This window comes from Perna viridis, chromosome 15, assembly GCF_037379345.1.
Source record: "Perna viridis isolate PV_CMFRI_1.1 ecotype Kerala chromosome 15, ASM3737934v1, whole genome shotgun sequence".
Classification (NCBI taxonomy): Eukaryota; Metazoa; Mollusca; class Bivalvia; order Mytilida; family Mytilidae; genus Perna; species Perna viridis.
In genome coordinates, this window is record NC_142459.1 from 20,085,092 (window position 1) to 20,102,549 (window position 17,458).

General features: G+C 32.7%; 1 protein-coding gene across 1 annotated transcript in view; it reads left to right on the plus strand.

The window, feature by feature from the left end:
* Positions 1-17,458, plus strand: part of LOC148597388 (protogenin-like) — a 107,288-nt gene that overhangs the window by 45,373 nt on the left and 44,457 nt on the right. Inside the window, exon 4 of the mRNA XM_088563989.1 lies at positions 4,462-4,631. Within this exon, the coding sequence (XP_088420115.1) occupies positions 4,462-4,631 (170 nt within the window). The remainder of the gene's footprint in view (positions 1-4,461; positions 4,632-17,458) is intronic.

Consider the following 17,458-nt stretch of genomic DNA (forward strand, 5'->3'; position numbering starts at 1 on the left):
CTTTGTTGCTTACATGAGATTGATGTAAAATGCTGAATACAAGCGTTCAATGATTTGTAAGAGTTGTGTCCCTTACCCTAGGTCTACATATCAATATCTTAAAAAGACAAACTTTACATACTCTTTCATGATTATTTCTAGGTGTTTATGAGGTATAAATACTTAGATAATGCAATAATTTCTTTGTGTGCCACACCTTATACTTAGACAGAAAAGTACTATCTATCTCAGATAGTACATTTAAACCTTGTCTATTGTCCTGTTCACTACCAAAGTGAAGTCAGGTGATTGTCATTAAATCAGGGGAAAGACTAAGTCCTTTTGTCCTTCAACGTCATCATTGCTTGTGTTGTAATAACAGTCCATTAGACTTGCCTTTCCCAATGTATCAATTTTTTTTTCACAGATAGTAAAAACAGTAACCTATAAAATCAGTAATGTTTTGTTGTGAAGAAGCATATCTGACATAATCATGGTATCTATATTGATCCTTGTTGAATTTACCCACTTCCTCGCTACGTAACAATATTGATGAGAAACTGTGGAATTTCTATTCGACTAGATTATGATATAACTATTTAGTTTTATTGGCTGAAGATCGCTGTGTTAATTAACTTTAGGTTTGGGGTTTTCCTGTATTACTGGAGAAGGTTTTTTGGCTTTTAGATGTTGATTTTTTATCATGTTATTTGTCAAATTTGCTTTGAAAGATGTTTAAAATAATTCTTTTTCTTGGAATTTTTCTGTAAAAAAGAAAGAACATTATTTCGGTCGCTTATGATTTTTTTTTAGGAAAAGACTTGTCTCTTAAAGGTAGATTTGTATCAAAATTGCATCTAAATTTTTCAACATTTTTTTATAGCAGTTCAGCTTGGAAATGTTTAATCTAGTTACACCCTTATCTTCTGCCTGATTCACAAAAGATTGTGACCAGAATCAAAAAGGGCATGGTTGTACTCCCAACCTTCCTTTGTTGCTATGGCTGTTAATGGAGTAATTTGATAGAAGCCCATTCACTTCGAATCTAGTTGCACAATTAGCTTCTGCCAGATTTGTATATGTTACCTACTTTTGGATGCTTGTACTTATAAACACGCATATAAAGCACTTGAAAGAATTGTTTATTTCAGTGATATAATCATGATTTTCTCATCCCAAGGTCAGGATCACTTTATTTTCACCTGTTTTCATGTTCTGGCCTTGTACTGTATTTTGATGTCTCTACATTGTCCTTCTATTTTAAGTATCATTCCGTCTATGAATCAGGCAATGGGTGGCACTTCATTTTATTCAATTTGGTCTTTTCGCCGCAGATGTATTCAATACATCCAGAAAACAACTTAAAGGCTATTTAAATTTCCCTGAAGCATATACAACATAGATATTTTGTGATGGCTTTAATAGTGAAGAAGTACAGGAAAATTTTCCTGCTATTTTTCCATTATGCATTTTATCTAAATTTGAGCTGTCAACATCTTAAAAAGGCAAACTTGACAAACACTCAGATGGTTATTTCAGGAGGTTATGTGGTGTGAATGTTTGGATAAAGCAGTAAAATCTCTTGTGATTTTTCTTCATATGCCACACCTTATACACATTTTGCCTGATTTTTAGACAAAATGGTACTTAATGCTTCAGTATTTTTGCCTATATTTATTGTGATATTTTTCACATGTATGATAACATTTACCTGATGCATAATGTCAACATAAAACCTATTCAAGGTTGTCATGTGGCCTTGGAAATCTTAAAGGATTTATTCTAGGATGAATGACTATATATCATGGATTTATTTAGGATCTAATAGACTCCAGTAAACAGAGGCATTCCATATGAGACAGATCATTCCTTGATATAGACCCCCATTTTTTCCTCCAGATTTCACCTGTATATTTCCAAGGGGTTCAAATTCCCGAAGTTGATCCTATCCGAAATGTCTTCCTGAATTTAGCTAGCTTGGCTCAAAATTGTTTAGAAAATCAATCAGTAACAAATGTAACATTTGTTGTTGTATACACCTGATATCGACTTCTGGAACTCTTCAAAATAAAGTAAAGAAAAGACCATGATTTTTATCTTTTCCAGGATTGGCTGAGTTTATATGCATGAAACCAATTCTTAATTTGAACTGGTGATTTCAGTTTTTCCCAATTATATTTAAATGCAGATGAAAATTTCTCAATGTTCTAGACTCCATTTTTCACCGAGATCTAGATAAACCCTAGAGGATATATTATGAAGTGTCATATTTTATGGATATTTTGATGCTGTCCTGTCTGTCTCTCTGTCTGTCTATCTGTCTAATTTGGAATGAAACTTTATGCAGATGAATATGTACAATTGCATAAATACCCAAGTTGTCAATGGAAACTTTATGACGGGACATATTATGGTATACAAATGTCCTGCATCTGTCTGTCCGTCCATCTGTCTGTCATAATCATTATCATAATCATGTTGCACTGTAACTTGAGAACAACATATTCTAATTTCTTGAAACTTAACATAGTTATTTCTTATGATGGTCAAAAGGTCTGTATACTTTTTGGTTAAAAATCAGATTAAATCTTTTTGAGTTACAGTACTTTGTAACTAAAATGGGGAAGGGAGGGGGTTTCACATGTCATGCAATATCTCAAAAACCTTATATGATTACTGCTTAAAACTTGACACACTCGTTAGTTATATAAGATCTGTTGACTTTTTGGTGACTATTTTATTTTCAAGTTGTTGAGTTTTTTTTTAAAAAGCGACATTTTTTTTTTTTTTTTCACATGTTGCACCTTAACTTGAGAACAACTTATTCAAATTTCATGAAACTTAATATAGTTGTTTGTTATGATAGTCAAAACATCTGTATGGTGAAAATCAGATAAACATTTTTTAAGTTACAGACTATGTAACTAAAATAGGTTTTTTTTCTAACGTCACACTGTATCTCAAAAGCTATTTATGATTATTGCTTAAAAATATACACACTTGTTAGTTATATAAATCTGATTGTTATATAGATAGCAGTGATTTACCAATTGTTCCCTGTGTAATTTTTTTTCGATAATTCACACTCATGCCAAGAACGCATTAAGATTTAACTCGCGCGCGGAACAAGTTCCGCACACTTGTTAAATTTAGACGTTCTTTGGCACTCGTGATCATATTTGGTTATTCACTCCTTCTAATTAATTATCCTATTAAGATTGGTGTCCTTTTTGGTGATAATTCTTTATTCTATTTTTGAGTTATTGAATTTTTTAGTGAGTTTTTTAGTATAAAAGAACTGTTTTTTTTTCTTCACATTTTGAGCTGTATGAGGGGAAGTCATGGGGTGCATTAATCCTTAAAAAATATGCATGGGTGGTTGGGTCACAAAATACTGCTTTTCAAAACCTCCCATACATTTATTGATGGAATAGCCTTTAGAAGGAACCCATATGGGGAATTTATTTTAGAGAAACATTATACCATGAATGCTGAAACATGTTGAAACAATTTTTGTTTCTCGATTTTATTGAACTTTGAAATTTTCAATTTATGTATTTACATGCAAAAATTTTCATTGCAAAAATCTTTGCTCTCTTAAGGAGGTAGACCTAGGGTAAGGGACAAACTCATAAAGTCGGGGATATGTTTGTATCATATGCAATTTCACCAAAGCCTTTCAAGCTTTTGTTTAAAGCAGAATAAAATCAATCCAAGTTAATTAGATGCTTACATAAGATTGATGTAGAATGCTGAATACAAATGTTCCAATGGTTTTTAAGAGTTGTGTCCCTTACCCTAGGTCTATCTCCTTAATAAGAGTTATTGATTCAGTTTGGTATCATATAAAACATGTTGTCGGTTTCTTATATACATGTAAAGTTCTTATTGAGCAAGATTAAGGAATGAGTCAGGATATACTTAGCATGACATTCTGTACAACCCTGTGTTGTTCCAAAAACATTTATTGTGGTGTTTTTTTTTCACAAGACAATGGGCATATCATATAGATGCCCAGTTTGAATTCATATCAATTGGTCAGTTTTTGACATATTCTAACATATTTTGGGTAGTTGGTTAATAATGTGCCTTACAAGTTACCCCGTGATGTGGAACTGTTGTACAGAAATTTGGTCAAAAGTTGTCCATACCATTGCACACAGTTTTGAGAATAGTAAAAACGATGCATTACCAATAACTCAAGACAGTTTGTGTGTCAAAAATGCTTAGTCAATCCATCAATCTATTTATGTGTCTTATATAGATTGTGCATTATTGGTCCCCAATGTACAGTTGGCTGCAGTTGTATCATGCTGCACTGGGTGAAGCTTTTTGTTTCAGTACAGTGGCTGGTACTGTGCATGTCTTGAGTTTTAGCACAACTTGCTTTCAATGCAACTATGAATTATTAATGTTTTTTGTAAATTACACATGACTATTTTTAGCATGACGACACATGTAGCCTCTTGTTTATTATTTTAGGTTTGTTGATCTGCACTCAGGAATTTTACAGATACACAATGTGACTGAGTCTGATGCGGGTTTATACCACTGCTCCACTTACCAAAGTCTGAATAAAGTCAACAATGTCCGCAGTACCATTGATCTAAATCTTCAACACAGCAGGGAGGCTAGGCTCAATGTCATTAAAAGTGAGTTAATAAATGGGAATGTGGGTAAGCTTAATGTCATTTAAGGTGAGGCAGTACAGCAGGGAATTTAGGGTCATTAAAAGTGGGGAAGTTAGTCTTAATGTAAAGGCTCAATGTCAATAAATATGAGTCATAACTCAAAAAGGAGGATGAGTATTTCAAGACAGCAGGTAGGCTCAACTCAGGGTCACAGCCGTGTCCTTAAAAATGGATTTTAATAGCATGTCATTTTGTTGTAAATCAAGTTTTTTAGTTTTCTTTTTCTCTTTCATCTACACTAGACATTACTTTTTAGCTCTACTCAGGGTAAAGGCCGAGTGAGCTAATGCCATCACGGCCCCTGAAACAGTTTTTTTTTGCCATTTTTTGCATGTGTGACTTAGAAAACCTTCTTCTCTGAAACCATTGCACAGAATTCAATGAAAGTGGGCATATTTAGTCCTTAGAGTATCCCACACTATATGACTATTGATACAGTGATAATATTTCAGGGATAGAGTTAGTGTTCCTGTTAGGCCAAACCCTATCTCATTACCAAAAAATTCCATGTCAGTAGGTCAGCATTTTTTTTTTTATTTTTAGAAAATTCTAAGGAGTTCTGATCAACAAAGCTGACATAGATCAGAATAAAAGGAAAATCTGAACTGGAATGAAAAATTTCCTAAATTTTGGTCACGGAAATGACTTTTTTCTTGACATAAATTTAAGGTCACAAGTTTCAGTCCAGGCTTGTCTGGAAACTGGAAACAAAAATGTATTTTTCTTGACCTGATAGAATGAGAATTACCTGATGAAATGTCTAAGATAAATAACTGGACAATTGACATGGAAATTTAATCTTGAAATAAATCACACAAACTCCAATTTATCATTGTTTTACCATGGGCTGGTCATTTATGCCGCGTAGTTTTCCACAAAGCAATAGCAAAGGTTTAAGTAACAACATAAATGGCCAGTCCGCAGTGGAACAATGGTAAAATGGAGTTTCATTGATTTATTTTGATTCTAATATTTTTGAATAAACATAGCCTATGTGTTGCATGCAATGTTGGTCATGTGTTTATCATTTTTTCACCGTGGCCGTGGTTTAAAGAGCTTTGAAGCACATCATATTAGAATTGCTGTTACTGCATATATTTTGATCTATGCCATGTTTGTTGTCCTGATTTAGCTCCCTAAGACATTATTTTGTCAGGCATCGTTATTTTTTCAGTGGAAGGCCATAACTGTTTCCTGAAGTTATCAACTTTATTCACTGTTAAATACTGAGTATCGTTAGGAGAAAGTGTTACACTTTCAATGGTGAACAACATGCATGCTGAAAATATACTGTGATGTTAAGATCTGAAGTTAAATAACAGATGTGTTTTAGGTACATTTGTAAGAAAATGAAACAAATTATGTCAGTCACTTTTTTAAATATCAATGTCTTGATTTTGAAAGTTTTTCTCAAGTGCATTAGATTCAGGAAACCATATTTTTCTGTCTTTGAGGCCAAAAAAATAATAGCCTCGTTTCTTATTACCAGCAACAACAAAAAATAGAGTAGATAGACAGATTTATGAGCCAAAAAGACCATAAAATATTCAGGGTAGGCACAAAAGATTAGGGTAGGTAGGGAATCAGGAAACAGGTATGTTTTTCTAGAAAAGCGGAGGACGCTTACCCTACCAGTGAACCTGGTCCATGCACCCAGTTTTTAGTGGAGTCCGAGTTGCTCATTTGCTTTTGTTACCTTGTTTGTATGACTTTAGTTATTTTATGTTCTTTGTTGTGTGAGTCTGTTTTCCATGTCTGGTCTTTGTCCCGGGATTACATTCTTTTGATTACTGCTATAACCTTGGTTCCCTTGATTACTCTTTGATTACCGCTATAACCTTGGTTCCCTTGATTACTCTTTGATTACCACTATAACCTTGGTTCCCTTGATTACTCTTTGATTACCACTATAACCTTGGTTCCCTTGATTACTCTTTTACCTGAAAGAGGACAATCTGGAAAGTCTGGCTTTACTAACAAAATTGATATTTATTCTTATTATTTAGATAACAGTGAATTATAAAATGATCCTTATGTAATAAATTTTGAAAAAATCTGATGTGAAATAATTTCTGAAATTTTCTCCCTCTAAACCATCACAACTTGTGGCATTCACATTTTTTCTGCCACTGATGAGTTGGAATATAAATCTGCTGGTTACAATATTTAAATTTTGATTTATTTAAAAAACAATGAATTGTTCAGAAAATCTAAAAAAATAATAAGGATATTCAATTGTTATAATTACTCATTCGGAAAATTCTTGTAGATTTAAGTAACTGTCATTGTAAGAATCATGCAAAATCTGAAAAATGTGATACACCCTAAAAAAGGCTACATATTTTTATTTTTGTAATTAAGTTGTTTTATGGGTCTATATTATGAAATATGTAATTATTCATTCAAATCTTCCTGCTCTTAGGAGATAATCAACATTGAAAATCCAGTAGATTCTACTGTATTTGAATGTCATTTACAGAGTTATCTCCCTTAATTTTGAAATCTACAGTGCATTCTTTACAATTTTTATCTCCTAAGAGCACGGGTTATATGAAAAACCACATGTTAATTCTGTTTACTATGACATTTCAAACAAAATATCAAAAATAAAAATATGTAGGCTTTTTATGCATGAATCACATTTTGCATGATTCTTAGCTGGAGTACTACTTAACAAGTGCACAGAACAAGTTTCAGGTACTTTGATCTTGCCATTCTTTAGCACTAATGATCATATTTTGAATTTTCACTCCTTCCAGTATAATCCACATTGAAAACTCAACAGTTTTCTATTGTATTTCAGTGTTATTTACAGAGTTATCTCCATTACGGCCAAAAAAAAATATGTTTGTTAACGGTCACCCAAGCTACCCTCATTTTATTGCCGCGACCCTAACTTTTTTATCAGCAATTTTCTGAAATCCCGGAAAATTACGCCCTTTCCATCACTGGTACTGGTATTTATCGTATCAGCCGAAAACCAGTCAATCAAATGGCGACTCCAATCTGCAAAAGTCACGTGACACATGACCCCAGAATGGTGATATTTTTCACTGCCAAAACATGCACTGGAAAATCGACTCATTAGAGCTTCATCGATTACATTGTCAAAATTAACCGATATGCTGCGCATCTTTGTTCATTTTATCATTAAAATATAGCAATAAAAAAGCAAAAATATCTCACAGAAGAGATTCTGTCAGCTTTTTCCAGACCAACCCCTTGTAAAAAATTCGCCACCTAGCGAAATAAAAATAAAGATATCTCACTTTCTAGATTTTGAAACATTTAGATATTTCACACAATGAAGGACCAATATATTTCTAAGCTGCAGTGAATGTTTTTACTTGCGAAGTGGTGGTAAATGCAATTCTGTCAGCTTATTTAAAATTTCATTCTTGATAGGGGGGGGCAACTGTGTTCGGAAGTGTCTGTAAAATTCGGAAATAATAAGTACTTGTTGCATTTTGACGCCTTACCTCTTTATATTACACAAAAAAATATATACTATAATTTTAAATTACATTTATAAACAGAAATATGTAGGAATACATTTTTTATTTCAAAATTCACTGCCATGGAATCAATTTGGTACATATGGGACTGTAATGGGTTCTACTTAGGTTTGATCTCATATGAACTAAAATAAAAAAAAATATTGTTGCTATTTTCATGGTAGTTTTACCCACTAGCATTGCAAGACTGGATGAAATACTGGTATGGTTATCAAATTAATTTAGTTTCCACAATTTAGAACACAGAAAAATTTAAATATATTCCATATTAATTTGGTGTGGCAACAAATTATCAGGAAAAGATCTGTCAGTAGTAAGTATTAAATGTCTCTGGCTACATGTACTTGGAGGAAAATTAGAACACCCTCCCTTGCTTCAGACTATCATCATACCATTCCATGTGTCTAAGATTTTAATCATTGCCATAACATAACAAAAAAAGTATTGGAAAATACATGTACTGTGCATGTATCTGAAATAATATTTATCTAAAAAGTAAGTATGATGAATCTATAGGTCTACTGATTTGTTGCTGAAATAATGTTAGGGTTCAGTCTGATAGATTTGATATATTTTCAAAACTTGGTAAGTATATATTTGCTGTCTATTAAAATAAAAAAAAATTTGACATAAAGAATTGGTGAACTACCATCTTATAAATAAATAAACTTCAAAAATTATAGTAATTATTACAAGTGTTCATTTTTCTTTCCCCAGTGATTTTTTTTGATAATAAAAATCTTTGCTACCTTTAATATATTGAGTGAAAGTACTTTGTTCTTTTCATAAATTTTATTTCAATGAAAAATATTACACCATTTCATTATTAAAACAGTAAGATCACTTAGTCATAATAAAATTGTTTTTGTAATAATTTAAAGGATTGAAAAAAAAAAATGTACCAGCATATCACCTTACTTTTTAGAACTGGAATTATAATTTACATAACCCTAAGGTATAACACACTGTATTTTCACTTGTACGCTTAATATTATTATAAGAGAGTATTATTTGAATATGACACAATTTTGATGTTTAGCAAAACAAATTTCACTTCTTCTTTACCTATGAAAATTAATAACCAATTTAATATAATTCATTAATTTCATTTCTATATTAAAAAAATCATTGGTGAAAGAGAATTAGGATGACTATTTTTATTGATATATATAGCTACAGTCACAAATTAATAATTCATTATTTGTTCATTAAAATAATGTAGGCAAGGATTTTTATAGTATATTTCAAACTCCTTGGTGTATGTAAGTAGAAAGAATAAAGTCACTAAAATTATGGACCATTCTGACTTGGTTGGGGCAACCCAATTTACATTTTGGGAAAATATATGTGTATACGTGGTGTATACTGATGATAAGAATGGGTGTTTACACCATGCCAAACACAATGTTCGCTGTTTCAACGTAGATTGTGTGTTATAAAATCTGAGAGAAGTTTCTTTCATACGCGTGGAAAATTGGGGGAGGGCTTGAACCATTCCATGACTAATCCCATTAAAGATAATGCATTAGATATGTTAGGGTGGCATAACTAACCTGAATAAACATGATCTGGTCCCAATTTTACCATTTATTGTGCGTATCAACAAGTATTTTGGCGAGGTAGCGCTTGATTTTGTCACTGATAGCGATGTGCACATGTCATTTCAGTGGTCTCAAAAGTTTGCAAACAAACGGTGATTCTGACTTTGAAACAATTAATCCCCTTAGATGGTCAAAGATCAATGGTCAATCTACAGAGAAAACCCCTCTATCTTTGATTATGACATGTTAAAGCTTTTTCATTGGGTAATAAAGTAAACAAGGGAAATCTCGTTTTCCGAGAGAGTGATTTTATTTCGATCTCATCGCTCATTAGTCCAATGAATTCACTCCAAAAATAGATGTAAACAAACATCAACCATTGTTTTCATAAATTTTACTTGAAATAAACATTTAAGTATTTAATAATTAATACTTTAAATGATTTTCTGAGGCATACAAGACTGAAAAATTTTGTGCAGTATTTAAAGCGCCCCCAATCGGAGTTATCTTCCAATTGTTCAGTACAATTTAAAAAGAAAACTAGCTGATAGACAAGCATGTACACCATTACAGTGTCTTCTGTTTCTTTCTATGTAGCTTATTAGTCAGGAAACTACAACTGAACTCCCCCCCACAAACGGAAAAAAAAAAAATTTGACCTACTGACCCTTTAGGCCAAAAATAAAAATATGCGTGTTTACGGTCACCGACCAACCCTCATTTTATTGCCATGACCCTAAGTATTTTTATCAACAATTTTCTGAAATTCTGGAAGTTTCTGTGATCGGTACCAGTGTTTATTGTATCATAAAACAATGGCAGCCTCCAGTGCCAGCACTGCCAGCAATTTAAAAAGAAAAACTAGCTGACAGACAAGTATGTACACCATTACAGTGTCTTCTGTTTCCCTCATGTAGCTTATTAGTGAAGAAACTAAAATTGAACCACCCACAAAAAATTTTTTTTTTTAAATTAAAAAAAAATCCGACCTACCGACCCTATTTTTTTTTTCAGCATGTGACAGTAAGTAACCACGCATATATTTTTTTTCGCCTAATTTTGAATTCTACAGTACATTCTGTAAAATTTTTATCTCCTAATAAAAAGGGTTATATGAAAAGCCACATGTTAATTCCTGTTTACTATATCATTTTAAACAAAATATAAAAAATAAATATATGTAGGCTTTCCAACCGTGAATCACATTTTGCATAATTCTTCAGTGTTCATTCTAGAAAATTGCAAAAGGGGGCCAGTGGTTCCCTTGACAGCAACACAGGTAGTCATTTCAGAATAAAGGTGGCCAATATGGCAGTATGATGAGGGTCATTTTTACATAGCAGGAAAGATTCAACCAACAAATAAGTTAACTTCAGGTTTGTGTACACTTTATAGTTTCATTTTAGGTGAGAGGTAACAGAGGTACATACACTCCAAGTGAATAAAAAGAAATACTGGCATTAGTTGTATTTTTGATTATAGCACTGTGTTGACTTAAATTATAATTCAACTTGATGTTGCAGCTCCAGTTAGAATCTTTCTGTTCTTATCTGGATGGTATCCAACCGGGCCCAGGCCCGTGGACGATTAATAGTTTCATCTTCTCTCGAAATTCTCTTGGTTTGCCGGCCATGTTTATGTGTTTTCAATCAGTTGACTCACCTGAAATTTACTGGGTGCCATCAATAGGATCAGGACAAATGATCATGTACCCTGCACACAGCCTGCAGTTTCCCTAAATCGTTTTTGGCCCAAGAAAAGTTATAACTTTCATTTCTTGTGTCTACTAAGAATGGTAAATGCCTATTACTGTGTCCATTTAATATCATATAATACCATGTCTGTTTTACTGTTTTTATTGAGTTTGCTTTGTCATCACGTGACACCCATGATGCTTCACTATGGTAACCTAACTGATGCTTACAACCTCCCATTTCATTGGTCAAAAGTTATGACTTCCCTGAAATTCAAGGGTTCAAAGGGGGCATTTGTGTCCAAATTATTTTCAAACAAAAATAGTTTTTGACTTTCATATATATTGATTTACTTGTTAAACCATAAGAATACAAAACATATAACAGTGATTAGACAATTTACCAAATAAAATCTAAATTGGATTTGCTATATACATTTATGATTATAGACTGACAAAGTGAGAAAATGTGTCAGCTATTTCTTTTTAAAGATAGTACTAATTTAAACTAACAAATTACAATTTTCTGTTGCTCCATTACATATAGCACATTCAGTAGGTCAAATAATTTTCCAAATTTTCTAAAGTTGATATTACCGGTACATATTTGTCAAAATTACAAAAATCGTAATTATATATGTGCATAATAGGTTTTGAATAAAAAGCATATACCATATTTTGGTGTGTATAGTGCGCAGTTGTGTATAATGCGCAGGGTGGTTTTTCCTTTAAAAGTTGACGTAAAAAACTTTTTATCAATGTATGTATGTATTGTACGCTGTGAAAATTGCGTAACTGGTTAGAACCACAAACATTTCTGGCTTTAATGTATATGTAAATAGAAGGGATCATTTGGTCTGTTTTTTGTATTTATTTCAATAAAGAATATTGTTTTTGTTAATTTTTGTTTATGTGTATTAATTTACTATTCAGGTAAGAAATGTGTAACATAGACAAATTGTCAGCTTGGACATATGTTTTGATTACCTTTGAAAGGTTTCTATTTAGAGTAATAAATTTCCTAAGATTGCTAATTCTAGAAGGAGGACTGTTTTACTACAATCAATTAAGGGGTCTGAGCGAACAATGCAGATGGTCATCAAATAGGGCATGTCTGTTGATAGCTCGACCAAGCGTGATAATGAAATGCAGAATTTTTTCAGATGTGTATCAGGGTTAATGTTTAAATTTAATAGTTTTTATGTTGGATAAGGATTTTCATATTAGTTCACTGAAAAAAGGAAGCCAAATATTATCAAAAAGTAGAGTATCCAATTACTGTGAAGTAGAGTTCAATATGATGTGTAAATAACGATATATTTTTTTCAAACAAACTACTTTGTCCAATGGAAATATGTTAGGGCTCTATGACCAGTGTGCCCAAGATTTTGTTATTCAGTAATTAGATTGTTTAAACTTGTGTGTATTTTAATTACTTCTTTCAAATCGTTAACAAGTCGTATACATCGTAAAGACGTAATTATATACACATCGCAAAACAATTTACCATCTCCTTTGATAATACCAGTAACTAATTGTCTTGTGTCCTCCTCATGATTAATTAATCCCCACAATAAATATGTCAATGTGTAATCAAGGGAACCAAGGTTATAGCGGTAATCAAAAGAATGTAATCCAGGGACAAAGACCAGACATGGAAAACAAACTCACACAACAAAGAACATACAAAGTAACAAAAGCAAATGAACAACTTGGACTCCACTAAAAACTGGGAGCATGGACCAGGTGCACCGATAGGGTAAGCGTCCTCTGTTTTTCTAGAAACACCCACCGAGTTGCTCATAAAAAATTAAGTCCGGGGTAGACGAAAGAGGGTAGGAAAACTACGACACGTTGATCAAATCAGTTTTTCAAGGCGCAGATGGATTGTGTGTTAGATATAAAATTAACAGGTGAAACCATAATCAGTGACATCTAAATACCCTTTGCAACGCCTCTATAACCACGTGACATTAGTTAATCGATACACAAAACAAAAGTATGGCGGTTGTAAACATAATCTGCCATGTTCTTTTAGGAGGAAATAAATTAAAACCAAATTCCATTCAAGAAGATTTTATTTACAATCTATGCTTACAAAGGTAACAAGTCAAAAAAAACTCATGAAAAATCCATAAATATACTTTGGCAGCTCATAAGTGGTCTCTGATTCGATGTTGACTCCCTCGAGGTGGTTAATTTTCGACTGATCTTAGGTCTGTAAAAATGTGTTGAAATGTTGTATAGGTGTATTATACACACCACCATGTCCTGAAATTAGTTTCCTGGTAAAAAAAATGAACACAATACACACCAAAAAACGGTATGAACAAAGCTTTAGTGGAGTCCCAGTTGCTCATTTACTTTTGTTACTTTGTATGTATGATTTTAGTTACTTTATGATCTTTGTTGTGTATGTCTGTTTTCCATGTCTGGTCTCTGTCCCTGGATTACATCTTTTTTTATTTCTGCTAGAATCTTGGTTTCCTTGATTACTCTTTTTAGGGTACAAAAAGGTCTTAAAGTAATTTTTGCAAAATCTATAATTTCGTTTGAGATACGATGTCAAAACTCGATCCTCAAAGACTTGTTTGTGTGTTTGTTGGGGTTTAACGCCAGAGCAGCAATATTTCAGCTATATTCAGGCGATGAACATGAAATGATGATGAAATGAAAAATGGGATGGGACACAAGGATAATGTGGTCGAGAATTTTTGATTGCTTGTTTTGTTTTTTTGTTGGGGTTTAATGTCCAAGCAGCAATATTTCAGCTATATTCAGACGATTTTTGATTGCCAGTGGAAATTGGGAGAGGTGGGTAGGGTAGGACAATTTAGCCTCCTATGGCGGAGGAACGTGGCATCTTTCCCAACACGGTGCACCACTATGGTTTGCGGTCAGGTTTTCGGTATTGTAGCCTCCACCTAGGGTTCTGAGCACTATTTAGTCACCTTTTACAACAAGCTTAGCGCTGCTGCAGGCCTATTCTTTTGACACCCGGACCTGCACGGATCCTCAAAGACTTGATCCCTGGATCATTTACATTGAAATTATTTGGTGACAGATGCATTGTAAATTACAGATTATAAAGAATAAAAACTCTTTCTGTTATGTAATGTCTCAATCGTAGGTTATGTAATTGTAGCAAATGCTGCATCATACAAATTTTAATGATCAAATTCGAAATTTTCCGGATTTATTAATGAAAAAACCATGCGTTTCAAGCATTTGTATGAATATGAAACAAGGAAACAATTTGTAGTTACTTATTTTTACTCATGAAAATGATGATCACCAATCCTCATGTTCACCTCAGGCATTATTGCTATCTGCTCTTCAATTATACCACTGCAAACAGAAATTCAGTCGTATAAAGGTATCATCCTGTCTTTGTCATCATTAGCATCTGTTTACTTTAGTTTATTTATGAAAACTTGAATGAAACTTATTCAATCTTTTTGAAATTTTCAATCATATTTCAGGTATCTCTTACTTAGCTGTTTTCAAGTAATAAGAGGTCAAAGGTGCCACACCCCACCTAATTTGGTCTGATTTTGAAAATGTTCAATTAAATTTCAAATTTTGTACTATATTGTGTCCAAATCAATTGTTGTGTCCATAATGAACTGTAAGTCCCTATGTTTAAATGTGTCAAAAACTAATATTGTGTTCACACTTGCACCAATAATTCAGTGTTCCAACACTGAGGTTGTATCATGCTGCACTCTGTAAAGCTCTTTAGTTTTCAAGGAATGTCTATTACTGTAGATAAGTTGATGTGGGAATGTGTCAAAGTAGTAATAACCATACAAAACTGTGAAAAAACAGCCAAATTCAATCTTTTTATAAGGGGTCAAAAGTGACACTCTAAGGTGCCACACCCCCAAAAATTTGATGAAAAGTTCCCCACAACTAGAATTGGTCTTTAACTGGCCTTTGCAAAGACAAGTATGCCATTTATACAATATGGACATAACATAAAAAAAAACATTTCAAAAACACACAAGATTCACAAAGTCTTTGTGGTTTCTGAAGTTCAAAGGATTCATGTATACATGTAGGAAGGCCTAAATTTTTATAACCTTGTATCATTAGGGGGAAAATTCTGAGAAAAGGAGGACTGAAGCCGCTAACATATTGACCATATTTCAGGTCATTCTGACCATAGTAAATTGTTTTCTATTCAATTACCAACAAACCACTTCTGAATTGATTTACCATCATATATAATTATACGTAGCTGAAGTTTGGCTGTAAAGATGTTGTGGTGTTTAATTTAGAAGTCATTTCATTGCTTAGGATATGAAAGTTTAAGTAAAAGTCCTTTTTAAGAATCAGGCAAAACGGAGAAAATCAAAAACATGCATGCATAAATCCCAACAATCTGACAAATGAATTGACTAAAGTAAGTCTTCTTTTTGAAATGACCATTACTTGATCTGTGTATCACTGGAGATGTTTAAAAAAAACTCATTGAATGCTAGAAGATAATTTTTTTACATAGTTATCAGCCTCTGAAATGTTCATTTGCGGTGGTGATTTGAAAAATCTTGTCTTTATTTGTTGATTCTGATGGTAAAAATAGACAAATTATCAAATGACTCTGTCTAAGTAATTGGTTAATTTGTACATTTTTTCACCCACTGCCTGATTCTTACAGAGACTGACACTTCATTATCCTCTTACCAATGAAGATGTGATGAGAATTTTGTGTGTACTTGAATGTCCTTGTGGGTACCATAGAAACAACTTCATTATATGGACTAATTGGTGCATTAAGAAAAATGTGATGGATTTTTAAGGTGATAGGTCAAAAGTAAGCATCATAAGGTCATAATTGATATAGCATGACAATATCCCTGGCCCTTCCCCAGAAATAAAATATGAACATTAAGGGAGCCCTAAATTCATTGTAATGAAAAGCAACACATTAGGTGCACAATTGCGTCATGTGATAAAATGTGGGAATTTACGGTTTAAGAAAAGTTGTTACATACAGAAAAAGGAAAGAAACAGCAATATAAATTTTGTATTTGAACGACAGGAATTTCATTTTTTAGCAGAAAAAAATCGTGTCTTGTAGAATGTGTTAAAAAATTAGAAACATTCTTTAAATCTTAAAAAAAGACACTTCTTTGCTCAACATTTGTCAAATCCTGTATACCCTCATTTAGTTTTAAGTTCTCTCTCATTAAGAGCCTCAGTGTTGAAATCTACAAAATATATTTTCATATTTTTTTCTGTATTTCTATAACTTTTTCAGACAATCCGTACATCAATCAAGATGATGTAAAAATATGTCCTTCACATGTGGGTGGTCTTGAATTCTTAAATTCTGTTCACATTGAATAATTCTGTCTTTACCCAGTCCTTCATAAATCAAATCTGTCCTTATATTGAAATAAGTCTAAACTGAACCCTGAAGATATCTGGTTTAGACAAGTTTACTGTTTGGGTTTCAGCTTAAACAGGTTTCCTTATTATTTTGGGTTCAGATTATACTGGTTTCCTGTTTGGGGTTCAGTTTACACTGGTTTCCTGTTTGGTGTTCAGTTTATACAGGTTAACTGTTAGTTTGGAATTCATTCTATACAGGTCTCACTTTGATTTATAGCTGAAGTTATCTGCAATTTATACATTTGTTGAACAGAAAGTTGTTATGGAAGCAGTTAATTTATTACTGCTGTGTATCTACTAGTTTTACTGTTCATAGATGGTATTATTATACCAAATTGTTAAAAAATCTTTAAAGCAGTAGGGAACAGATGCATGCTGCCATGGTACAACAGGGTCAATTCAGAAATTTTGAAAGGGGAGGGGCCTTCAGATATAGAACCCCAAATGTATCTTACAAAATTAAACCATGTCTATTTTGTGTACAAAACAGTGTGCCAAAATGTAACTGTAAAGTGCACCTGTATTTAGATCCGTTGTCCAAAAGGTCCAAATGTGATTCATGGGTTAAAAGCCTACATATTTTTATTTTTGATATTTTGTTTGAATTGCCATAGTAAACAGAAATAAACATTCAATGTTTCT